Source organism: Pithys albifrons, chromosome 1 (genome assembly GCF_047495875.1).
Source record: "Pithys albifrons albifrons isolate INPA30051 chromosome 1, PitAlb_v1, whole genome shotgun sequence".
NCBI lineage: Eukaryota > Metazoa > Chordata > Aves > Passeriformes > Thamnophilidae > Pithys > Pithys albifrons.
The window spans coordinates 73164983-73191805 of record NC_092458.1 but is presented as its reverse complement, the minus strand read 5'-3'; the positions used below and the strand labels follow the sequence as shown (position 1 = coordinate 73191805).

The window sequence follows — 26823 nt, the reverse complement described above, 5'->3', positions numbered from 1 at the left end:
CCTTATTTTTGAAACCCATTTGGTATCTTTCCAGTTGTACTTAATTCTCTCCCCACAGTATATTTCTGGAAAGATCTGTATGGTCCTTTAGAGAAACGTTTGTCTTTCCCTTTCTCTCATCCCTTTCAGCTCCTTTTCTCAGTCATCCTTTCTGCTATTCTGAAACTGCACTTGCAAATCTGTATTTTTTTTCTTAAAGCATCTGTCAAAACCAAATTACTTCCTTGCCTTGCATTGTACTCTATTTTTACCGTGTCTGCCAATATTTTTCCATCACTGTTGTAGGCAATTCAAGAAGATTTACATTTCTAGTAATAGAAATTTTTTTGTTAGTTTATTTAGAGTGTAACTGTGGTTTGTTTGCGACAAACCTGTTAAATGTTCTCGTTAAATAAAAGTAATAGTTTACCTGATAATCAGAGGTGTGTATCCTAAGTCCAAATATCTTCCATGTTTATTTTTCAAATATATCTTGAAACAATTCTATTTTGTAATGAACATAAATAAGGTAGAAAGTGTGATTAATGAAAATATTTAATCTTAAGCATAATAGAGACTTTTTTATGTACATCTCTGTTCTTTTGAGAGTGTACAAATACATAGAAATAAGCGAATCTATTTTGTTTCAATCTGTTTAATTTTTATAGATTTGTTTTTAGGGAAGTTATAATTACAATGAGTTAATGCTGTTAACTGAGATTCTGTTTAATTATTGAGAAATAGGCTATGTACTATTTACTGTTTCATTAAAAGTTTGTTATTTTGAGAATTTTGTTATCTTTTTGATGTAGAAATAGATCTTACAGTCACACGTCTAGAAGTATCAAATCTCATTCTCACATTAAATAATACCAACAAAATATAAATAATATCAAGAAAATGTGGAATAATTACAAAAATTAGAATATTAATCTATAGTACTCTTAGTTTTTCCATACTATTTATAACAAACCTTCATTTAAATCCACTTAAAATTCATTTCTAAATATCTTCTTCTAAACTTTTATAGGCAGGTGTTTCGAAGCTGAATGAAGCTAAAGCCCTGGTAGATGAACTGAATAGAAAAGCTGCAGAGCAAAGCATTTTACTCAAAATGAAGCAGGATGAAGCTGATTCTGCCCTTCAAGAAATTACAGTATCTATGCAGGTGGTGTATAGAATCACATCAAAAGTGAAAATACACCCCGAAAACCAAAATGATGCTTCTCTGTTTTTGCTCTCCATAACTGCCTCTATTTTGTAATCTTTTCAAGCATTACAAAACCTGATGCTTATACAAGATTTTGCCTAAGGGAAGACGTGAGCCCTGAGGCTTGAACAGGACAAAGGATTCTATAATTTAAATAATATTTGAACTGGTTGAGTAGGAAGGGATCAGTGCAAGTTTTGCACCTGAGTTGTGTTTACTGCTGTAGTTTACTCTGAAATGTTCCTAGAACTTCATAAATCCAAGCTGATGAGTTTTATGTTTATCACCAATAGGAACTTTCAACAAAATACACACAAGTGGCACTATTTTAAGTAACAAATACCAGGAATTAAATTTTTTTGACTATTAAAAAGTGTGTATTTCATGAGTTCAGATCCTCAGAATTTAATCTCTAAGAAGCTTAAATAATACCTCTACATTCATTGTTCCTTGAATTTTTATTCTTCAGTTCAGAGATAGACCACCTGTTTTTTTCCAGTATTCTGTACTTTTTTCAGTAGTGTTTTCTCAGTCAAGTAGAATAATTGCACAGGCAATAGATCTCCACATTGATATTTCCTGTAGTCATAAATGTAGGATAAGGTGTAATGAATCTGTTGTCACTACACTGGGATTTTTATGTTACTGGTTTAGTCTGATCAATCTGAAGCTCAATGCCAAAGACATTCTCTATATGCAGTAAAGTAAATGCCTGGTCTTTCAAATCATTTGGTTCGCAGTACTGAGAAGGTACATTACTTCCTATTTTTTTAAGTCTCTTTCTGTTGGCAGTTTTTACTCCTTTTAGTCTTTATCTGCCTGTTGTACATGAATTTGAATAATGTTGATTACCTTGGTGTGTTCACTGATGTCAGTTTTAAATCTGTGTCTGCTGTTATCCAGTAGAGTTTACTGATTATGTGGACAGTACATATTACCTTGTAGGACAAAATCAAAGAATATGCCAAAAGCAATGAACATGATGGGCTCGCTGACCTCAGAAGAATACAGTAGAATTCTGATTATTTAGATTAGCATAAAGTGTAGATGACCTCTAACATTTTAATGTCACTTCAAATGTTCTAGGTTATGTATGAGAGGGGGCTCTAATACAGACAGACTCTTTTAATCTTCTTTCAGAGCAAGGCTTTTGACCTACAACTGAATTTTAAGGTTTTCTTATTCAGAGCGATCATTCAGTGCATGTTCATTTGCATGAAATGTCTAATCTAGTTTCATGTAGCTAACGTTTTATGGATTTGAATGTAATCTTCAATAATGTGCTGATCTATAGCTTGGGTTAAGTCCTCAAAGGATTAATATTATCTCAAGGTTTTCTCTGCTTATATGCATCCATTACTTTCTGGTACAACTTTAACTCAGCTTGACAATTCTGGTGGTAATAATGTGGTACATAACAGAAAACATAAACTCTGGGCTTTTTTGTCTCATATCTTTTAGGTGAACTGAGCCTAGATTATTCTTATGTGTTTAATACATTTATCCTCAATGATAAAAGACATGTAAGGTTCTTTTTATTGTAGTTTTATATACTTGGTATTAATTGTTATACAGAAGTGTTCTGGATTTCTGGAGATGGCTGATAGCTACTGTCGGCTGATGGTAGGCACAGTACAAATCCAGAAAAAAAAATAAAATATTTAAGCCCAAACAATTTACAGTATAGATGTAGGACATAAGAAAGTATCCTTACAGAGAGATTGATACAAATTTACAAGTAAAGAAACCATTCTATGATTAGTATTTTTAGGCTATAGTTCCAACACAACTGCTGTTTTTATGAACGTGTTAGGAAAAATAGAGTTTTAATGGTGTTGTGAAAGAATTTGAAATAGAAGCGGGAGCAGCTGCAAAGACAACAGCAGGAAGATGGTACTCTCAAATGTACTAAGAATGGTACAGAGACTGTCAATCATCCTTTTAGAGGAAGACTATCATCTTGATAAGGAATGGAAAGTCAGAGACAAAGAGAAAAAAGGTCATAATGAGCCTCAAAAATAGAAATACAGATCTGATCTATGGTAAAAAAAAAAGGGAAGGAGACACAGTAGAAGCAAATGAGGCTTATTCTGGATAGATTATTTATGTAGTCAGCCTGGCTAGCATCGAATAGGGTTAGTAGTTTTACTGTAATTGGGATTGTGCAAGTTATGATCGTGAAGACTAAAAGAAGTAAGAAACTTAAAGGGATAAAATCTGTGTAAATTTGCTAACTAAAGGTATTCTATGTTTAACAGAGTGCTAGTGAGCAAAAAGCAGAAATGGAAAAAATAAAACAGCGAATAGCAGAAGAGGCTGCAGAAATAGAAGAAAGAAAAATTAAAATCGAAGATGAACTAAAAGAGGTTCAGGTAAAAGCTGATAAGAAAAGTAATATTTTCAGTCTGATTTTATTTGAGTTACTCAAGTCCTGCTGTGCTCAGTGATTTTACAAAATTTATCCTTGCAATTCTTAAATTATTTTGATATAAAAGCTTTCATGCATTAGAATACAGTATTCTATTTGCCAAATTTAGGTTATTATTTTGGCCTTTATGTTTTATCTGATACGAATTACAGAATGGATTTTCAAGCCAAATCTTACCTCCTTTTGTTTCTCTAGTTGGTCTGCTTCTATGGTCTCCAGCTGAGTTCTGCTGATTTTATGGAATATTTTTCAGTTACTCATATCAACCAACTACATTATTTTGCCTTGATCAAACTGGCAATACCACAGGGCTTAGTACTCTCAGTTGAATGGAGATAGTTTAATGAGAGATAATTTCCAGTTACTACTAATTTCTGAAAATTATATATTCTAATGGCACTATAACAAACTCCTTGTTCAAGAGACCTTACAGATGATTGGGCACTGGAACAGGCTCCCTATGGAAGTGGTCATAGCAGGCACATGATGTGACTCTTGGGAATGGTCCTGTGCAGGGTTAAAGATTGGACTTGAGGATCCTTGTGGGTCCTTTCCACCTTGGAATTCTATGATTCAGTGATTCTTCGTTAAGCATCAGGTTTTTCTGGAGTTATGTGTGTTCAGTCATTGCTTTTAGTCTCTATTTTTCATCCCATTCATTATAAATTTATACTAAAGCATAAGGGAAAACTGCAGCAACATTTTTTTTTAACTTTTATGTATCATAGGTGCCAAAGAATTATATCCTTGTATTGAAAGTGACATAAAACTACACGATTAGAACCCCGGGATTCTGTGGTCTTTGATAAATATGAAGGAAGTGCAAGGTGTACACAATTTTTAAATTATAATATTTAACTTTCTTCTGTTTTCTTATCATTTTATTGCTTTGTTGATAAGGAAAAAGGCTGTCTGGATTTGCTTAGCTACTGGAAATAGAAAGCTTATGTGACCTGTACTTTATGTATGTTTATCTAGAGATTCTCAGTCATGCCTATAAATTCTAATTAGCATCATTATTAGAAGATAGCCATATCACAATGAGCTTCTAAGCAATGAAAGAGCAAACATGATTGATATTAATATCTATATAATGTTTATGAATTACAGTGCTGAATGGAATTATAATATGCTGTTTTATATGGAAATATATTTATTATCACTTAGTAAACCCATAGCAATTTTTAAATAACTTGTAAACATGAATATGCATCAGTGATAGCTGGTTATATAATAAAGTATTTAAAAAGAAGAACAAATTATATGAAAACTGAAATGTCAAATGTTAATTTTCTTGTATCCTAATCTCTCTTTTTAATGTGTTTTTATGTTTTAAGCCACTGGTTAGTGAAGCTAAACTAGCTGTTGGAAATATAAAGCCAGAGGCTTTGTTAGAAATCCGATCACTGCGGATGCCTCCTGACATAATCAGAGACATACTAGAGGGAGTTCTACGGCTGATGGGGATTTTTGATACATCATGGGTGAGCATGAAGAGGTGAGGATTTTGTTCAAGCTATAAACTTAAATTTTCAATATGAACTGATTTCAATTTTATTCAGCAATAATGTGTGTTTAGAATTATTTTGTTTCCAGAAATAAACTTTTTAATATTTGTTTCTTCTTTACTTATTTAATTATTTTTACAGTTTCTTGGCCAAAAGAAGTGTGAGGGAGGACATAGAATCCTTTGACGCCTGTAATATTTCGAAAGAAATACGAGAAAGTGTTGAAGAACTTCTTTCTAAAAACAGAGCATCTTTTGATCCAAAGGTAATTCCTCATGGCATTACATAAAACGGAAAAAAGTCCAAAAAAAGACCAAAAGAATAAAAAAGAAGTGATTGTCTAATTTGCCAACATAATTTTTAGAATGAACTTGAATTAGAGAAAAAGTGATGAATTCTGCTTGCAGAATTTGTTAGTATAAAGAGATAAAGGTGTAGCAGAGATGACTCTGTTGCATTGCTGCCTCTGACCATGAGAATTTGGTTGGTGAGTGAGGAGCTGTGGGCTGTAAAGCCATTATGGAATCAAGTCCTTGGAGGTTTTTTGTCATTGGTATAAATTAGAACTCAGAACAAGAGATTGTAACTGGCTGCTTCTAGCCTCCTTATAACAGTGAGAGTCTAATAAATCATGAATTAATTTAAAACTTGTTAATTTCAATGAAGCTTTGAAACTGGAAAGATACCCATTATGCTTATTTACACAGATTGATGGCTTACAATATAATCTCTTAGTAAAAATTTAAAAGACTAGTTTAGTAGAAGAGCTGGCTAATTGACATATTTAAGTTGGTAACTAGTAAATCTGTTGCAGTTATTTATCCTGTATTTCTCTTTTCTGCATTATACTTCAAGGACTTTCTTGTAACCTGAATTTTTCAGAATGCTAAACGAGCCAGCGCTGCGGCTGCTCCATTAGCAGCTTGGGTGAATGCCAACATCCAGTATTCCCATGTCCTAGAACGAATTCAGCCTTTGGAAAAAGAAAAGGCTGGCTTGGAAGAGTAAGTTAGACACCATTGCAAAATAGGTGGTTTTAATTCCACTGGTGGTGAATGTAACTAAAGCCTCCAAGGAGGAATCTGATTATGAGGAAAACCTTTACTTAGAGGGTAACAAAGCACTGGAACAGGCTGCTCAGAAAGGTTGTGGAGTCTTCTCCTCTGACAATATTCAAATGAAGTCTGGACATGATCCTGTGCAACTTGCCCTGGGTAAACCTGCTTTAGCAGAGGGTTTGGATTAGATGATCTTCAGAGGTACTTTCCAACCCCACCTCCTCTGTGATTCTGTGTGAATTAAAGTTTATTAAGAACAAAAGATTCAAGAAACTGTACCTCATCCTCATAGGTACTAAAATTTTCATGCTGAGACAAAAATAGTAAGTGTGCAATATTTTCTTTGTCTTGGAAGCTATGCCTTGGATGCTTTTGTACAACCATGGGTTACCTGTCTTAACTGAATAGCATCAGGGAGAAAAATCAGCATCACAGATATATTTACAGTGTATTCTCTCAGTGAAACCCATGTTGTTTTATGTGATGTGTAGTTCTTGTTTTTCAGTCCTGTACCAAGCGTAATCAGGTTCTCCTTGGATCAAAAAGTTCTTCAGACATAGTCTTATGAGTGTCCATAATCTGAGGAATATGTACTGATTGTTTTGCCAGGTCTTAAAATTCTGTACCGGAGTAATTTTTTCTGATCTTTAAGAGTAGGGTGTTTGGTTTCCATTTTTAAAGCAATGTGATGAGAAGTACTCATAGCTTTTACATGTGAAAAAATATTTTTATAATATAAACCACAAAGAACTGCCTCTAAACTATCAATGTAAATTGCTTTCCTGTTATATTTACTCTCTATTTTTTGCTTTGGGTTCTACTCTTAAAATAAATGTTGCCTTTTTTGTAGTAATATCAAGAAAACCGAAGAAAGAAAAAAAAAGTTAGAGGATCTTCTGAACTCTGTTGGTCAGAGAGTATTGGAACTGAAAGATAAGTAAGTTGAGTTTGTTTATTTCAAGATATAGATAAAAACATTGATGATTTTACATTATGAATAATGAAATTTATCTAATCAAATACAGCTTTCTGTTCTGCAAGATATTTATGTTCCAATAAGTGACACTTAGGATATCTGTACACTCAGTGGAGATAAATGCTTTTAGAATACAGTTCCTCTCATGGATCAGATGAAATAAATGCTCCTTAAAAGTACCTGTTCTCACTACTGACTGTGTTGGTAGCCTTTTATTGTAGCCATTGTAGATGTCAAAGGTGAGAATTATGTTTCTAACCATCTAAATCACAGAGGACTGCAATAACTCCTTAGAATTTTGAGAACATGCCTATACCAAACTTCTACTGATCAGAGCTTGAATAAAGGCAGTTCTATTTCTTTTAGGCTGGCCTACTTTTCTGACGGTTAGTTGTCTCTTTTTTTTCTTAGCATCTCATCAAGTACATGACTCACAGTGGCATAAATATAGCTCTGGTAAACTTTTATACTTTTGCAAATTCAGTTTAATTCAAGTTTTTTTATCTTGCTGTTTTTATTATGTACTTAGTATAGAAGATAATTTACAACTTGATGTATGTACATATTACTAAATGTATGTTGTCTGTGAAAAAAGAGGGTAAAATTCTTGTCATTCATCTATACAGTGATTTCTTAGATCAATTATGTACTATTGCAGTTAAATATATTATTTCAAACAGGTAATGCATTAATTTCATTTTACTTTAAGCATTAAATGCATTTATTATTTTAAATATTAATCAAACTAATTAGATATTGAACATTACAAAATAATACCTAAACCATACCCAATTTTTAGGTCACATTCTGACTTCATATTAGTTAACAGAACAGAATACTGTGCATTGAACTGGAGTCATCCATGTAAATTAGCAATATTCTATTTTAAAAGTTTCAAAGATTAAATTTACCAAATAGTTACAAATGTATAGTATGGCATTGAGCCTGCTATTGTCCTGACTAGATGCCTAACAAAACTTTACATAATCACTAAAATCAAGTCAGACTGTTTAAGTAGAAGGTGGAATGATTTTCAGACATTATAGTCTATTTCAAATGTATTTCACATCTCACCTGTGCATCTATCTTAATTTTGTTAGTTAAAAGTCTAACAAGTTCATGTGCCAGTTCAAAGCAGAAGGTATAAAAAAAGAACTGTAGTTGTGTTCTTCATTAACAATAATGGAGGAATTAATTACAAATTCTGTCCACTAAACTGCTTTGAAAGTAACTGGCCATAAGCTTAGTAGTTCATGACAGCAATTAAAAAGAGAATTTGTTTTACAGGTTCCAAAGTAGAACAACAGAAGCAGCAAAACTTGAGGCAGAATTAAGTAAAGCTCAGAAAACATTGAAAGCTGCAGAAGAACTGATAAATCAACTTGATAGGGAGCACAAAAGATGGAGCATTCAGGTGAGTGAAAATTTTTATAAATCCATGTTATAGCTGATCATTTGAAAATAGAATATTTGCACTGTTTGGAGAATGGGAGTTATTGCTACTCTGCATGTCTCCCAGTGTACATTTATTTGATTTCTCATTAGAAATTAGAGCTTTTCTTCCTTCTGAAATTTCTTTTTACTTCACCACAAGAGTTATATCACCTTGATACAGAACATGTAGAAATTCCCCAGTATTTAATTCAGAACATACAATACTCTGTGATGGTTTTCAATCACAATAATGTAATTGTTATGATGACTGAATATGTCAGCAGTTGGACCCTCCAAGCTGAGGGTCAAAAGGGACAGATTTTTAGAAACCATTAAAAAATTACAGTGTTAAAACACACCTCCTTTATGCTGGAAATGCAAATGTAGATTTACCCAATGTGTGTTGCTTTTGAAGTGTTCACTTCAATGTTCGAAACTTTTCTGCTTCTAAAGTAGGGAAAATAAGCATATTTTATTTGCCTAGATGATATATTTGAGAGAAACTGGAAAGTCTACAGACACACAGGCCTTTCTTCAGTCTGAAACAAACAGGAAAAGCTCAAGATATATACAAGCTGAAAATACCTGTCACCTCCAGAAAGCATTCCCTAGCTTTTGTGGTTATCTTAAAGTGGAAAAAATCTCTATGCAGAGATACATGGTCCTGTCTCTCCACTGATACTGAAAAAAGCCTAAACAACTGGATTAAATGTGTGCATTTTGAAGGGCCAAACTTAAGCATTCTTCTTCTTGTAGATTGACCACCATAATGGAAAAAAAAAAGAAAGATTTTCCTGTGAAAGTAGCTTTATAGCTATTTTATATGCTATAATAAGGATTGGATATATTTGAACGCCAGAGTTTAAATGCTTTTAAAAATAATTCCTCACAGTTTTTCATCCTGGTACCTTAGCCTCATCATTACAAAGTTCTAACTATCTATTAATGGTATGCTGCAGACTAAACTGACAGATAGATTACTCAGGAAGTATCCCGTATTGAGGACAGGGGAAAGGCAGTATTTGTCTCCCTTTAAAGTAGGGAGGAAGCAATGAAAAGTTGAGGGATTTTTTGTTTGTGTATCAGTTTGGAGTTTTTTTAATGTCAGTTTGATTAAAGTAAAAAAATGTGACAGTGATTTGAAAGCAATTATAACAGTCATATATAATTTTGAAACTCTTTTTCTCAAAATACTGGAACATTTCTAAACAGAGGTTATGTAGTGCAGATAAATTTTTCAAAGATATATGATTAATGTATTTTATCATGTAAGTGTGCTATGAATAATAGTAATAGTTGCATATAGTTTTTAATATCTGTATTGTAAGGCATGCTTACTACCTGACTGTGACTAGAGTTATGTATTTCTTATTTTTCTTACTGTAATACTATTTACCCAGTTGAACTGTTCATAAAATTCATAGATTTTTATCAGCTACATTCTCAGAAATATCTGTCCATGCCCTAACCCAGAGCTGAAAGTAATTTTTCTCGTATTTTCACATATGTGTCACCGTGGGCTAGCTAGGTATAGATACTTGAAGTGCAAGCAGAGATTGTCTCAACTGTATTCCCAATGACAGGCAAATTTAATTCTGAATTTTTAATAACTGATGTGACATAGTAATGTAGCTTTTGTTTGCAAAACACCTATGATTCTGTACTTTCTTTTGAAGGTGTCAGAGATAGCAGATGAACTGGCTGCGTTGCCTAAAAGAGCTCAGTTAGCAGCTGCATTTATTACTTATCTTTCTGCTGCTCCTGAGGATCAGAGGAAAACCAGCTTGGATGAATGGACCAAATCAGCAGGCCTTGAAAGTAATTTCTTGTGTGTTTGTCAGTGTCTGTGTGTAAGTAAATAAGCTTGATTGAGGAAGTGAGAAATGCCAGTGAGTTCTAATGAACAGTCTCAATTGTCTTTGTGTTCTCAAATGAAAAGTGGTGATGTTTTCTTACTCAATAAATACTTCAGTATGCAGATTATTTCTTAAGCTTATTCCATGAAATTATTAAGATTATAAATACTTAGAAATAATTTTGTTTATAGATCTTGCTTAGAAAGAAAAGTTTACAAAAATGAATGTATTCACATTAACTGTTGTAAATTTGCCAGTGCATTCTGAATGCATCTGCTTTTTCAGTACTTATTTTTATTTTTGTGTTAATGACACCATTAAATATTTTTCAGGCATCAGCTAGTTATTAGTAATAAGTTCAGGCAATAAAATAATAGATTAAAGGGAAATCTACAGATCTGCACTCTGTTTGACACAGTCTCCACTGTATACAGAGTGGTAAATGCTTTATAATTATGCAGACTGTAAATGCTGACACTAACTTGCATTCTTTCATTTATCAGAGTTCGATTTACGGCGGTTCCTATGCACAGAAAGCGAGGAATTAGTTTGGAAAAGTGAAGGTTTACCTTCAGATGACCTTTCAATAGAAAATGCTCTTGTCATCTTGCAGGTAAATTTGCTTTTTTTGTCTTGTCTTGGAAGTATTTAAATTTTTACAAATTTCAGTAACGTGACATCTTTCTGGAATTTTGAACTATTTAATTTGTGTTATTTATTAGCATCACAGAAAAGACACACAGAGAAATAAATACTTATAAGAACTGGGTATTGTGTAGTAAAAGAAAAAGCAGTTAAAGAAAATACATGTTTTCAGTTTTGATTTTAGTTTTCTTCCATATAAGTCTATTTAGGTTTAATGTGTGAATAGTATTTAACATTGATACAATCAGTGGAAGATTATGTTCTTTGTGTGTTTACTTTGACATGTAATCTCTAATACTTTTTTCTCAGGAACAGGAAAAGGCAATATGCAGATACCTTTTAAAACCTATATATATGTAGCTAACAGTACTTGAGAAAAAAAGTGGGAATAGATACAGTTTTACAAAAGAGTTATATATAGATATATAATATATAATATTCTACAAATATGTACATGATATTGTAGTACTTTGTTAGATCTGCCTGCAAGTAAGTATTTAATAGCATGAGGAGAATCTGCATGTACGACAGGTGATTTGCTTAGATGATTGATGATCCTCATAAATCAGTTGTAACCTTTTCTTCAATTTAAATTTATCTTGTCTTATCATGGTTCAGCAGTTGATCCTTTCTCAGTTTGATTAAGATGCTTTTCAATAAATATGGTCTTGTACCCTTAAAACTACTTACATGCTGTAATAAAATCTTATTTTCATTTTCTTCCTTAGATGAACAGATTGAGTTCTTAAAAATGTCACAGTGTGTGAAGAGCTTTGTCAGGTGCTCCCTTGGCTCAAATAATTTTCTTTGTGTGCAGATTTTTCAGCATCCTTATAAAGCTGTAATTGGACATAGTATTTTACCAATGTGATCTACAGGACAATTCTCAAGCTTTCGTGCTCGTCATCTTTTGATGATTGAATATTGTCCATATTTCTCTGTCTTTCAGTTTGAGATCTTTGTAGTTACTCAGTTTGGAATACTGGAACTCAATCTGAAAAAAGCCCCACAGCTTTTAAGTGTTTTTCTATCAGACTGAACCAGTGAATTTTTGAAAATACCTGTTTAAACCTCCAGCAAGTTTGCTGACACAAAACTGGGAGACATGGCAGATACACCAAGATAATCAGAGGGCTGGAGCACCTCTGCTATAAAGACAGGCTGACAGCTGGGGTTGTTCAGCCTGAAGAAGAGAAGACTGGAAAGACCTCATTGTGACCTTTCAATACTTAAAGGGAACTTCTAAAAAAGAGGGAGAACAAGTCTTTACATGGGCAGATAATGATAGGACAACTGGGAATGGTTATAAACTAACAGAGGAGAGATTTAAATTAGCTGTTACATCTGCTTTACTCAGAGAGTAGTGAGGCACTGGAACAGGTTGCTCAGAGAAGCTGTGGATGCCCAAATTCCTGGAAGTGCTCAAGGACAGGTTGGATGGGGCCCAGGGCAACCTGTTCTAGTGGGTGGCATGCCCATGGCAGGGGGATTGGAACGAGATGATATTTAACGGACTTTCCAACCCAAGCCATTCTATGATTGGTGTATTCTATGATACACCAGAGGGTCAAACAGCTGCCCAGAGGTCCTTGATGGGGTGCAGAAATGGGCTGGCAGGAACCTCGTGAAGTTCAGCAAGGAGAGTTGAACAGTCCTGCCCCTGGGGGATAACAGCCCCCTGTACCAACACCCAACTGCAAAGCAGATTTGCAGAAAAGGACCTTGGGGTCCTGGTGGACACTAGGTTGTTCATGAGCCAGGAATAGGCCCTTGCCAAGAAGGCCAATGGTGTCCTGGGCAGCTTTAAGCAAAGTATTGGCAGCAGGTCAAGGGAGGTGATCCTTCAGCACTGGAATCCTCTATCCAGTTGTGTGATCCTCAGCACAAGAGTGATACGGATGTATTGGAGAGAGTTCATTGTAGCTTTACGCCAGCAAATACTTGTATTCGTGAGTATTTCTAAAATTCATTGAAAGTATTGTACTTTTGTCCACTAGAGGAAAAGGAAAACTAATACCTCTTTTTCTAAGTTTAAAAGCCATTGCGAATAAAAAGCTGTAGATTATACTCATTGAATAAAGGGTCCCAGAAGGTGAAAAACTGCCTAACTTCAGCAGGACAAACACCTGAGAATTCTGGATTGGGCGCTCTTTTTTTTTTTTTTTTACGAATAAAAGATATAAAATTCCTACTCTGTTACTATTTCTCTAAACGGTTTGTTAATGAAAAAAGATTTTAAAATATTTATACTGTTGGTTTGGGGCATAGGGGACTTCATTCAACTTAATTCTTAAACAAAATAGATTTTAGTAAATATATATGTATTTTTTTTTACCCTAGAGTAAAATCTGCCCATTTTTGATAGACCCTTCTTTCCGGGCTACTGAATGGTTGAAGACACATTTGAAGGAATCACGTTTGGAAGTTATTAACCAACAGGTGCAGTATTTACTCTTGGTCTTGCAATTCTGTTCTTCTTGAACTTTCTCTATTCCATACTTTAGAGAGCAGTTTTTAAAGGCATGTGATAGCAATCATCGAAAATGAGGTTGTATTCTATAAAGCATATAATTTCTCAGAGTTCTAGGTTACAGTGATTCTTTCATGAAAATTTGTTTACTCAAGGTGTTGATCAGAGTACTGAAAATTAGAAGGTCAACATCTGGTATTACTTCTACAAGTTTGCCTCTTTGTGCTACCCTCTCCAAGAATATCATACTTCCTACTGAGAGGGAGATAATAAAAGATTTGTAAACCAACAGGTCTTTTGTTTTCTTGGCACTTCACTGGATTTCAGGAATATGTGTACACTTACTCCTTATGATTTTTGTGTTGTATTATCTACATTGGAAAGAGTAAGTTTGATTTCAGTTTGAGATTAAGGTGCTGAAATTAATTGTCCACGTATAACTATTTACATGGGTGGTGAGGTGTACACACATAGACAAGCATCTAATTCTGTTCAGAAGTCCCTTATTGAACCCCACCTGGCCTCAAGTTACTGCTTCAACAGAATGTACATCTTGCACAGAACCCTGCTGGCTCTGTGTAGGCCTTGTAGATACTCTCTGATGGTAGGAGATAACATATCTTTGGGTAATTGATTGTTTCTCCTCTTAGGAGATTAGCCTGATTACCTTTTAAGGCTCTGTTGTCTGCATTGTCTAGGATCTCCGTTGACTAATGGATTCTTAAAAACCAGGGGAATGTTTAAACACCTACAGCAAAAGACTGCATTTAGACCTCTTAAAACCAATGTGAATCCTGTCTTTAGATCTTGATTCACTTTTGAGATATAGCTACATACAGACATTTGAGATGCGTTAACTGGCCAAGGCTTCCATGCGCACCTGACAGAAAGGATGGTAGACCTGCTGTCTTCTAATAAAGCTCCTGAAGATCTAAGCATATTAAATAGGTTTTGTGTATGTCAGTATCTGAGTAGATCAAATTTATTTAAACTAAACACTTGTGGCTAAACCCTGAAATATCCTATCAAGCCTATAATAGAATTTTTCAGCTACACTACTGATTTTTTGGTTTGGACTATTTGGTATAATGCCTTTTGCTCATTCTGAAATGTTTATGTTTTTCAAAAAAACATGAATCCAAGGAATTTATTTTTATTTTCCCAGGATACCAACTTCCTAACTGCTCTTGAGCTGGCAGTGAGGTTTGGGAAAACACTTATTATACAGGAAATGGATGGAGTGGAGCCTGTACTTTACCCATTGCTAAGAAAAGATCTTATTGCTCAAGGTAAATGACCAACATCTTCACAAACACTTGCTCAGAGCTTTTTTAGTTTAGATCTATTTGTATATCTATGTGTAAAACTTGATTTTTCTGAAAACATGAGTATTATGTATTCTGTTTTGCTCTTTAGGATTAACCTGTGACTAACATTTCAGTTCATAAAATATGTTAGCAATATGTTGTTGTTTAATAAGTGGAAAAATACTGAAATGTATTTGGAGTATAGAGATTTAAAGAATTTTATTTATTTAAAGAATAAAGTGGTTTTTTCAAGCCTTCAGAATTTAAATTTCAAATTAATTTCTAGCTGTGGTTCACAAGAAGGAAAGGACCCGGCTCACTCAAGGGTTTGTGGCAAATGGCAATTTATTAGCATGGAGGACAACTTTTATAGGATATGGGTAGAGCATGGAAATAAAGGAGTTGGCATAACCATATAGGGGAAAATGGTGCAATGCACTAAATGCAAACCAATAGAACAGAGAAGGGAAGCCATAGGGAAAAATTAGGAAAGTTCTGGAACTTCTTGTAACTGGGGAAATACAAAGAATATGAATTAACATTAAAATCTTTAAATGTTTCTCAAACTGTAAATGTAAAAGATTAAACAATAGTCTGTTCAGTAATAAAGTCCTTAGGTTTGGAATGCTCGATCCATTGGCAGTAGTCCTCGCCTGCAACATCTAGTGATAATATCAAATGCATAGTTTTACTTGGAAACTTGGTCCTTAAGCAGACCAGAAGTTACACAACTGGTTGTGAAGTTAGAAATCAGACTTTCAGAATGTTAGTGTTGTTTCTCTTTGAACTGTCTGAAACTAAGGGAGGCACAGAGGTCTGGCCTTATGTGTCTTATGAATGGGGAGGACCACAGAGATGAGCAAATGGTGAAAGGTGTCCCTAACTAATGCAATGAAAACAAAAAACCCCCAACATTTATGTTTTGCAGTATCTGTCCTTTGGACAGATAATATACAACTCTATATATAACTGCTTTGGATTTAGTTGCTTTAATGAAGGCGGATATGAAAAATTGTGTTGAAAGTTTAGCAAAAATAAATAGTAATCATAGAAGTATCTCAGCATGAATTATGTTGAATTATGTTACTTATTTTGAAATTATATCAAAAGAAATAGGTAGATTAAAAATACAGCAATATGCGTTTTAAATACTTTCTAAATTGCTGTAATTAAAATAGATTTATGTTATCGTTTTTAATTATATTTCTGCCTCAAGTTGTAATTCCTTAGCATGTGCTACAGCCTATGCATGTAATTTACAGTATGAATTCTGACTACTGAAAATAGCTAAAGACTTTTCTGCTGTTATTTCATCAACCATTGAGATCTAATAATGCATGAGGTAGCAGTAATTCTTTAAATATAAGTGCATGCTAAAAATAAATACAAATGTCACAGAATTCTTATACATTTATTTCCAATATCAAAAAGATCTATTTAGTGAAAAGAGTTACTTTAAATCATTCTTCCATTACAGATGTACTTGGTATTTTTTCTCAGTAAAAGAGCACCACCAAAGTGATGACTTCAGGGATCTGTAGGTGGTTTGGTAGAACATCATTACAAATGTTTTCTTTCCCCATCAGTTTCTGTTGAATTTTGGAAAACACAGATACAGTGTCGCAGGCATCTTAATTGATTTTACTCAAGGAATGAAACTGGGAGTTTAATATGTCTGCAGAACTGTAGAGGAAGCACATTAAATTCAAATATACTAGTTTATTCAGGGAAATTAGTTATAATACTCACACATCCTCTTTTGCTTGTTAATGAGCTATGTCAGTGATAGGTCTGTGCAGGTCCAAACTAGGAATCTGTTACTTGAAAAGGAGAACGGGTCACTATTTGAATATTTTCCATCACTTTACCTGCAAGTACACGTTCCTCTTTTTCAAAATGTCAGGGTAGAGGCCTGTCTGCATTATTTTGCTTGCGATGACTGTGCATCTCTTCATTAGTTGGAATGAAACATTAAGACAAATGGGAATATATATACTGCGATAAATTAGTCTTTGTGCAGCTTCCATTTTCTGTTTGACACTTTTGCAACATAGTCCTAAAATTTATTCTGATCCTTGGCATAGAAGCAAAATTGGTATGTGATTTTCATCTCTACCAGTGTTTTAGCAAGAGATTTATATTTCTGATCTGCACTCAGTGCTAAAAATAGAGAAGCACCTTGCCATCTTGAAAATTTTTCTGGCATGGGAATTTTCACTTGTTAGCTTTTCATCTTATAATTCTGTTCTCATTTCTTTTTCACTATCAGGAGGCAAAAATCTTACTCTGATCATGTGGTGGTTTGAGTCTATTCTTTTCTAACCCTGCTAGAATGGAAACCTGCATTGGAAGGGGTGTGGTGCAGGACCATACATGCAGTTTTATTCTGTGACAGGCATATTGAGAAATACTAGGACTATAAACAGATTGAAAACGTAACATCAGTTTTTAATAATCCAATGTCTACATATTCCAACATCTTTAGTTTCATAGACTTGCTCTATAAGAACACTTATTATAGAAAGTAACATTTTAATAGAATTATGATTTTACAGCAATATACATGTAAGAGATACATCTCTACAAATACATGTAAGAGATCTGGAGATGAAATCTAATAGTTTTGGATCACATTCAGAAAATGTTGGACCATCTTAGTTAGGAAATATATAATTATGGCTAGCATGTTTTGGTAGAGTGGTATACAGATGTGGAAGTGCAAGTGAATATGTATAAATTATGTCAGGCTTTTTACACATAAGTGGGATTCTCTAGTGCATCTTCTCGAGTGTTTTGTCTCCTATTCATGGTTTGAAGATTTCAAGGATTCATTAGTATTATTTTTGTTTCAAGTGCGTTTTAGCCATTTAGTCTTTGCGTTATGGGTAAGGGTAATTAAACCACTCAGGTATATTAAATATTCTCACTGTGTAGCTTTCCTACACTGGTGCTATGTTACTGCTTTATTCTCTAACAATGCAGGTTAGGATATGTTCCTTGAATTTCTTAAATTTCCATTTCTTTCAAACAATTTATAAATAAATTTTATAAAATATATTTACATCTGTTGGTCATAAAGTATTACACAAATGCCATTATTTTCAGATAATTTTTGCTTATTCCAATCAGTATACCACCTGTTGATTTTTTTTTTTTTGCAGGACCTCGTTATGCTGTTCAAATAGGTGAAAAAATGATAGATTATAATGAAGAGTTCCGTCTTTTTCTATCAACAAGGAACCCAAATCCCTTCATTCCACCTGATGCTTCTTCTATTGTTACAGAAGTAAACTTTACCACAACAGCAAGTGGTCTAAGAGGACAGGTAGGCATTTAGAAGAAAAACAGTTTATGTATAGTGCACATGCATAGCTGCATCAGCTGCATCCAGCGTCTGGAAGAAACCCTACAGTGCCGTTTGTGTTAGTGAATGGTTATGGAGGTATTTTCTAGCTCAAATAAATAGTAAAAATCAAAGCTAAAACTAAGTTTAAATCTTAAAATCTTGTTTTTCATGCACTTTGGAACCAAGTAGTGAGTCCAACAGAGAAAATGAAAATGGTCTCATTGACTTCAGTTACAACAACTTAATTGCTAAATCTCTGCTGTCTGTTCAAGATACATTTATGGTACCATGGAAATATTTCTGTTACAGCTCTGTAGTGTTCTAATTAGTATCATCAAGATTCTTTGTCTACAGGAAACATGTAGTGAAACCAAAATACTGTATATTTTACTTCCTCCAAAATGCTAGTAGCTTTTGAGATTTTCTCAAGGAAGTTAAGGAAGCAAAATGTATTGTACAATTGGAAGGAAAAAAAAAAGTGGTAAATTAAGAGAAGAAAAACCCTTCTTTGTTTGGTGTTAAACAAATTTTTCAATACTAATGAGCCTTAGAATGGGGATGTAGGTAAGATGTTGATAAGTAAGATACAATTCAAAATGTGAAGCACAGATATCCATATTGATTTCCTCCTTCCACTGGAGGTAGGGAATTGGCATCCTACAGTGTAACCATGAAAATTGACCATCTTCAAGTGGTAATACAGAAAAAAACCCAACTTTGTTTTCTGTCTTTGTTAGCAGGAGAGAGGTTTGATTGGAAGAAATTTGCTGCCGTTCTTTCCAGTTTGTGCTTTCCTCTGTCACCTACTTCTTTTTTTATATGATAACAGTTAGTGCAGAAATGAAGACTACCAATTCTTTAAACACACATGTAATTCAGATTGAGGTGCAAAGGTTTAGGTCTAAGCATAAATGTTGTGAATGGGTGTCCTCAATGAAGTGATCCAGAGCCTCTTGAGATGTCCTTTAGTATCTCACCTGGCTTGCATCTGCTGTTATATACAGGGCATGGTTCACAGTAATTCCTGGGTTATCCGGTTATCATTGCAGGATATTGTGGATGTCTGCACAGATTGAAAGCTATTCTATGACTGCTGCAACTGAGTAAACCCTCAGAAGTCTACTTTCAAAAACATAGAGTCCATACTGCTATATGATTAATGAGTATATATTATGCTATATAACTAATGAGTATGTATTTATAAATATTAGAGTGTTTTTTATCATACTGAGTAATAGCCTTTGTTTTTAGCTTTTGGCTTTAACAATGCAGCATGAAAAGCCCGATTTGGAAGAGCAGAAGACAAAATTGTTACAACAGGAAGAAGATAAGAAGATACAGTTAGCTAAGCTCGAGGATTCTCTTTTGGAGGTAAAATAAATTTACCTCTTTTATATCTGTTAGACCAATAAGATAGTGTTCATATTTTTATGTCTTTTTATGAAGATGGTGGAAGTGTTGGAATAGTGAGCCCTCAGGATTTTTGATTACAGAAAATAAAAGCCTTATTTGCCTGGGCCTGTTGGGAGAGTAGAGTAAATAAAATATGTACATCTGTTATGAAACTGTAATGTTTCAATGCATTAAGCATTTTCAAAGTTAAATTTATAAACTGGTGGGCTAGATTTAGGCTGATTTAGATGGACTAGAAATGTAATTAATTTTAATGCATTAAAAAAGAGAAAACTATATTAAAATTTATACTATTTCTTTTTGAATTATGAGTTTTCAAAAAAGCCAAATTTTTAAGCTTTTGAATTGTGTTCAGTGATACTTTCTCAAGTTGAGAAATGATCCTGTGTAGTGAAAGGAAAAAAAAATCCCAGTACAAAATGGAAAGATTGTTGAGGGAGACATTTAAAATTTTAAACCTCCACAACTGTTTATTATTATCAATGAACTGTAATAGTCTTTACAGTTAACATTTTCCTATCATGCATTTAAAATTAATATTCTCAATTTTCAATTCACCTTTTTATTATGGAATCAGAATACTCTCTGGCCTCCCAAAAAGAAACCTAAAGCTCAGTGGAAACTGTCAGGTGCTACATGGACTTTGTCAACCAAGAAGTCACTACTCAACGTGGTCTAGCTAAATTCAAGTTAATCTTAAAGCAGTGTTACCATTCCATCTAAGTACTGTACTGGTTTTCTTCTGAAAGCCTTGGAGTAAAGACATAGGTGCTATGGTGATCTCATAACTCACAGTGTGATTATTCGTAACAAAAGTGGATTCCTTGAATGCTGTCCTACAGGTGGTTGTTCAGAATTAACTTGATGGAGAAGCAGCCAATTTTCTGTTGCTGTCTCACTTAAAAATGTATTGAAGTATATTTACTGAAGGTTACTAGAAATCCTTCAGTATCAGTGTATCATTCAAGCTTTCCCCACTTTTTAGAAGTGAAATCATTACACAGGAGAACGCAGGGAAAATGTAAAGCAATCTCAAGAATTTTGAAGTGATCTCTAATAATAAAACTGAAATTGTTGTAGTGTGAATGTTCATCATAGTTGAAAATGAGAACTAGATAGTATAGGGATATTGGAATGTTTTTGAAAGAACTTTATGAGTGATGGGTACAGGATATGGTTACAAGTAGCCAGCTTCAAGTTAAATTGGAAGTTAAACAAAAGAAAAAAACACCCTGATTTGTATTTACCGTGGGGATTTTAGTGCCTAAGACTGATCACAGAAATAGTTCTCAAAAGCATGCTGATGACTTATGTTTCCAAACCTGGCAGTCTGGATTTTTGGAATATGTTCTTGAGTTTTATTTTCCATGCTTCTTTAAAACATCTCAGTTTTTGGAGTAACCATCTGTTTTCTAGTACTCTTGAAATGCGTTGAATAATTCAGAAATATGTACAGGTCAGAAAGATGGACAGCTTCCAAAGTGGTTGCTTTACAGGACTGGGTTGTTTTTTTCAATGTAACATAAATCACTTTTTTTTTCCAGACACTTGCCACATCACAAGGCAATATACTAGAAAATAAGGATCTGATAGAATCTTTGAATCAAACTAAAGCAAGTAGTGCACTCATCCAAGAATCACTGGCTGAATCACACAGACTTCAGACTTCCCTTGATAAGGTAGAAGAATATTTTAATCTTCTATTACTGTTTTTTTCCCCTACTAAAAATAGCCATCTTCTGTGTAGAGGAGATACAACCTTCCCCGGGAGTATGAGTAGAATATTAATTTTTTTGTGTAAATTGTATTTGGGATATGCAAGTACAGAGAGTATTTTCAGTAATTAAATTGCTTTGTTTTATGCATGCTGAGCAGCTACACACTATAAAGTCTGCCAGTTTGAATTAAAGGAATTTTGCTAAGTAATGCATTTTGACTTTATTTTTGCCGTTTACTATTGCAAACTTTATAGATTATATGTATGTTTTTATTTAATATATTCCTTACTGTTGGAGAAGTTTAGATCATTGGTGATGCTATACATCTCACATCCTCTTTTTGTAACAGATTACAGAGTTTTCTTCTGTGTTCTTATTTGCTTAGTTTAAAATTTTCCATTGAATTTTGGGATATGTGGTAGGAAGAGACCTCAGTGCCTCAGGGATTAATTTCCAGCATGTTCTTAATTTAAAAAGAAATTTTGCTAAAAATGTTTTCTTCCAATTTTTAAATCTAAAAAGTATTGAAATCTTGAGTGCCGGTCCCTCGATTTGAAGAACTGGAAAGGATTCAGTTTTCTAAGCAGTGGGAATCATCCAAACTTTTTTTCAGTGGGATGAGTACTAGTTTATGAAATAAGCAGTAGGTGGCGGTAATGCACTGGTGGTTTATATGTATGTGTTTATTTTCTCTGCAGGAGAGGGACGCCTATCTCCCTTTGGCCGAGAGTGCCAGCAAGATGTACTTCATTATCTCTGACTTGTCTAAAATTAATAATATGTACCGCTTTAGTTTGGCGTCGTTCCTGCGGCTTTTCCAAAGGGCTCTGCAAAGCGAGCAGGTATCTTCTCTTCCCCTGAAGCTGCTGATGCTACAGAAGAATCAATGTGCTTTGATCCTTAAAATTAATTAGTTTCTCTGGACATTTTTTAAAAAAAGTTTATTGTAATTGTTGATAAAATTCATAATAATTAGTGATGCTGAATTGTCGTGCTTTAGATATTCAGAATACATGCACATGGAATTTTAAATTATTTTATGTTACATATGAATTAGAGCATTGCTGTGCCATCTGAAAGCAAAGTAACTCTTATTTGTGATGTCAGGCTTGCTCTTTGTCTAAGATGAATTAGGAAAACAAAGGCTGATTATAACTTTACAGAAGGCTCTATTTAAATAAAGTAATGATTTAATCTGCTAATAATGCTAATTTTATCAATAAGGGGTAGAATAAGCAAAGACCTATATTTCTACGTGGTTCAGTTACCCCAAAGAAAGATTGCAACTTTATCTACTTTTATACAATTTGTAAGTGTGCTTACAGCCTATCTTGTTGAAAATGCAATTTTTATTTTTCTGTATTCTAATGGCCAGTATATCCCTATTGAAACATGGAATGTTTTTATTTCTTGTCACCAAACTCTTTAGATCTAAATACCCACACTGAGTAAGGATGCATTTTCTTTTTATTCAACATCTGCAAAATTCTTCATATTTCTCTTTGTTTTCACTTATAAAAGGCATTCACCAACCTTTCATCAGGTTTCCTTTGGATTCCCTTGTGTTCTGACATCCATGATTAAAACTTTCTTTCAGCTTCAGTCCTTACCAGGGAGGCGGTTTGATTATGCAAACTTGTCCTCTTTAAAGTTGTTATTTCTTCTTTTCCACAACATGAGGTTTAAACCTCTTGTTCTTACTTTCAAACTGCTTCATAATTTCTTTTCTTCTTGCCTATTACCTTTTTAAAGCTCAACTTTTGGTTTTGCTTTCATTGCCTTGTTTCTTTGTTCCTTCTCCTCTATCCAATTCTTCGTTTTTGCCAAGCAATCATTTATATGTGGGAAAGGTATTACTCAAATGAATTGCTCAATTGCCTTCCTTAAACTCATCTTTTCATATTTGAGCAGGGTAGAAAGGAAATCATGCCTCCCAGCCCCTTTCTTCTTTTGTCCTAGCTTTCTTTCTTTTTTTTTCATGTTAGAATTAGTCTTTCAATCTATGATCTTTGAAGGACAGGGCACACTTACTATTTTCTACAACATTCATTTCACTTGGGCCAAATTTGGCCAGAAGTTTAGTAATTGCACTTAACAGCAACTTACCTGTTCAGTAGTATTAAATATAGTAATTGAATGCATAAGCAATTTTTTATCTAGTGAAAACTACGAGATTTGAAGGATATTAATGTTAGAAGAAACTGTTCTCTCATTGTCTATGTATTTACCTTATATACAAAGTTGTATAGTGTTTGTAATCAAAATATTCAAGCCCCAAATATTTATTTTTTAATACTTCATGTGAACTTCTCATTTAATCATCTACTCATTGATAACTGCAGCTGAATTTACTAATATGTTTTTAGAACTAGTGTCATATAGAGTCTAGATGGTTTTTGTAATTCAGCTGAAATTTACGAAGTGCATGAAAAGCTTTTTACTTCCACATGAATTTTTGAAATCCAAAATTTCTTTTTTAGGATTCAGGTAATACCGAGGAAAGAATCAAGCTGCTTATTGGGTCGTTGAAACATGCAGTGTATGAATATGTTTGTCGTTGTTTGTTTAAGGTAAGATTGTATTTTTTTTGACTTTCAGACATTGCACTGGGTTTGAAAGCATTCTTTCAGCAGCCAACACTTGATCCACTTCAAATAAGCAGTATTGTGTAATGGATGCAAAAAAATACACTCATATCTAGCATGCAAAATGAAGAGGATTAAAAATTAGGATATGATAAAATTAATATTTCTTATGGACATTTTTGCACAGAGCTCCTCTCTCTGCCTCATTTTGGCTCCATAGCCAGTCCTGGACTTCGCAGTCTTCTGAGCACTTTCTTTTCAGTTCATTTCTGTTTCTTGCGTTTCTAAACCTACCTGTCATGATAAGGTTTTATGTGATTATTTGTTTGTTTATTTGTTGTAAAAGAAAACAAAAGTGTTTGCAGTAGGTTGACAGTTTGACTTGATGATCTTAAAGGTCTCTTCCAACCTTGATGATTGTATGATTCTAAAAACATCATACAATCATCAGTGCATTATGTTATTCTCCTTTCTTTTTTCTCAGCCTGTCCCAAATCTCTTCCTGCCTGTTACCGTGTTTGTTTCTATCTGTTTCTTTGTTCCTCCATGATGTTCTTAATGTGTTTCTTTATTTCAATCAGGTGTCTTTTCCCTTCCTGCTTTCTTACTGAAAACCTAGGAGAGATATGCCTTTCATTTTCAGTTTAAAGTTTTATTTTCATATGGAACTGTCATAACAAGATGGTGTTTGTCTCATAATACCAGGCTGAAGAATGCATAGTAGGTCTGCATAGATGGTTTGAGTAGTAGTACAAATCACACAAGTATGGAGTTCAACCAGTGAGAATGGAGAGATCTTGAAAATTTTACAACTCTTCCCCTCTTCCCTAGTCTAGTAACACTATATTGCGGGTACAGAAGTAGCACATATTTCTAAAGAATTTTGTTTATAAAAAATATTCTCATCATATTTAATGTCTTTGAAGTCATGAGTAGGTAAAGCCTTACACTAAATCAGTGCATCTTGTGTATATTGGAAGGCAGCTATTTTTATATGTAAGAAAAGAGTATAGATTTCACATTCAAGGCACAGAGAGATTTCTAGTAGGAAAGACTTTAACTGTGAGTGATCAGAATGGAGTTTAGAAAATACTGAAAATGTGTTACTGTGCAGCTTCAAACTAATGGTCCATCCAGCTTAATATGGTGTTCTGATAGTTGAGAGAACAAATGAGCTCCTCTCATCATCAACAATTTGCTGCTCATCATGCCTTTTATCCATGAAAATTTTTAAAAGACTGCTGTGACACTGAAGCTTTACTGGTGTCTTATAAAAGGTAGAGCTGATACAAGTTTATGTGTTTTAAACCATGTTAGAACTGGGAAGGATGTTTTTGTCTGTCTGTATTTAATATCTATGTTTGTGTGTACCTAGGCTTTATGTATACCACTAAGTGAAGTGGTGCTAAGAAATTTTCCTGAGCACTGGAACTTGCCCATCTGTACTGTTAATTTATCAAAACAGTTGGTGTTACAGGCTTGGCCTGGGCCCAGTTAGTGTTCTTCCAAACAATTCTCATTCAGATTTGTATACTAAACCATCCAGGGTTCATCCTAATAGGCAGTTTGGATTTGTATTTGCTTGCAGACCTTGTCTGATAAGATGAAAGAGTTGAGTGGTGCGGTTTGCTCTCAGTGTCCTATAATGGTCATGGTAGTATTTTATTTATTAATAAAGTGAGACCATCAGTGCCTTTCCGAGTTTGATTGTAATTCCTAGTAGGGGCCTGTTTCCCCTCTACTCGACTGACCACTTTGTGTCAGTCATTGCCTCTACGTTGCAAAGGTACATAGCAATTTTGCGTTAGGAGATATGTCATTAAGTCATTATTATTGAATTAGAGATCATTTATGTTAGTTATGAAAAAAGCAGGTGAATTTTGCTGAGCATAGAAATATATAAATTTTTACTGCTTTTATTTCAGGCTGATCAGCTAATGTTTGCTCTACATTTTGTACGAGGAATGCACCCTGAACTTTTTCAAGAGAACGTAAGTGCTAGAAGAGAAATTCCCAAGTATTTTACTTAATATGAAGAGTAAATAAGTAGATAAATAGGTTTTGTCAGTAAGTGTAGGTCTTATAGTGTCTATAGTGTAGTCGAATTAATGCTATAAAGTCTGCCTGAAATGTAACAATATGCATAATTGACTTTAATACAATTGCTTAAGTGTGGCTGATTAGCCTGAGTCAAGACACATTTAATTATCTAAAATACCTACATGGAACGGAGAGACAAAATTATGGTTTTCTGTACTAGAAGCTGCAGGCCAGAAGAGATATCAAATGGCAATAGATGTCAGTTCACTAGAAGAGAGTCCATTATGAGGTAAAAGGTAAAAATCAGATAATACCTTTGAATGAAGTAATGAAACTTGATTATATGAAGCATGTGAGCTTAAGGTACAAGGTTTGAGAAGGGGTGGTTGAAACCTCTCGGTGTTATGAATGCAATGTAGTTTTGTTGCAGACATATGGATTGACAAAGTAAAATCCCACTCTTTCAGCAATGATGCAGCCTGACAGAATAACTTAAGTTAATCTTTTTGGTAGAAGAATACCCTGGCTGCTTTGCATTATTAGAAGTTTCCTATTTCATATTTATTATTTCTTTTGCACTTCTGAAAATATCTTGCTATATTTTTCTTGAGTTTCTAAAATTATGAAGGCAGCAACTTGCAAATAGTTTTCTGACTAAATTAAAGCCTGGCTTCTTAAGTGTTTGCAAGTACAGCCTTATGTGTTGGTTTCTATTGCTTATCGTGCATTTCCATCAGCTATTAGAGCTCTTGGACAGCTTCATCTAGGTTATATATAATGCACATTTCTGCATTATCTGAGTACTTAAGAATGAAACCAGGAAAATAATATCAATAATTTTCCTACTTCT

The 26823-nt window shown here is 33.9% G+C and overlaps 1 protein-coding gene across 1 annotated transcript in view; it reads left to right on the top strand.

Annotated features, from left to right (window-relative positions):
• The window catches only part of DYNC2H1 (dynein cytoplasmic 2 heavy chain 1), a 158351-nt gene that overhangs the window by 53822 nt on the left and 77706 nt on the right, over nt 1-26823 (top strand). The window contains exons 55-71 of the mRNA XM_071555104.1: nt 1010-1147; nt 3448-3561; nt 4955-5115; nt 5267-5390; nt 6008-6129; nt 7034-7120; nt 8447-8573; nt 10270-10411; nt 10953-11062; nt 13435-13533; nt 14730-14853; nt 18033-18196; nt 19469-19588; nt 21175-21309; nt 22047-22190; nt 23829-23918; nt 25859-25924. Coding sequence (XP_071411205.1) covers nt 1010-1147; nt 3448-3561; nt 4955-5115; nt 5267-5390; nt 6008-6129; nt 7034-7120; nt 8447-8573; nt 10270-10411; nt 10953-11062; nt 13435-13533; nt 14730-14853; nt 18033-18196; nt 19469-19588; nt 21175-21309; nt 22047-22190; nt 23829-23918; nt 25859-25924 — 2067 coding nt within the window. The remainder of the gene's footprint in view (nt 1-1009; nt 1148-3447; nt 3562-4954; nt 5116-5266; nt 5391-6007; nt 6130-7033; nt 7121-8446; nt 8574-10269; nt 10412-10952; nt 11063-13434; nt 13534-14729; nt 14854-18032; nt 18197-19468; nt 19589-21174; nt 21310-22046; nt 22191-23828; nt 23919-25858; nt 25925-26823) is intronic.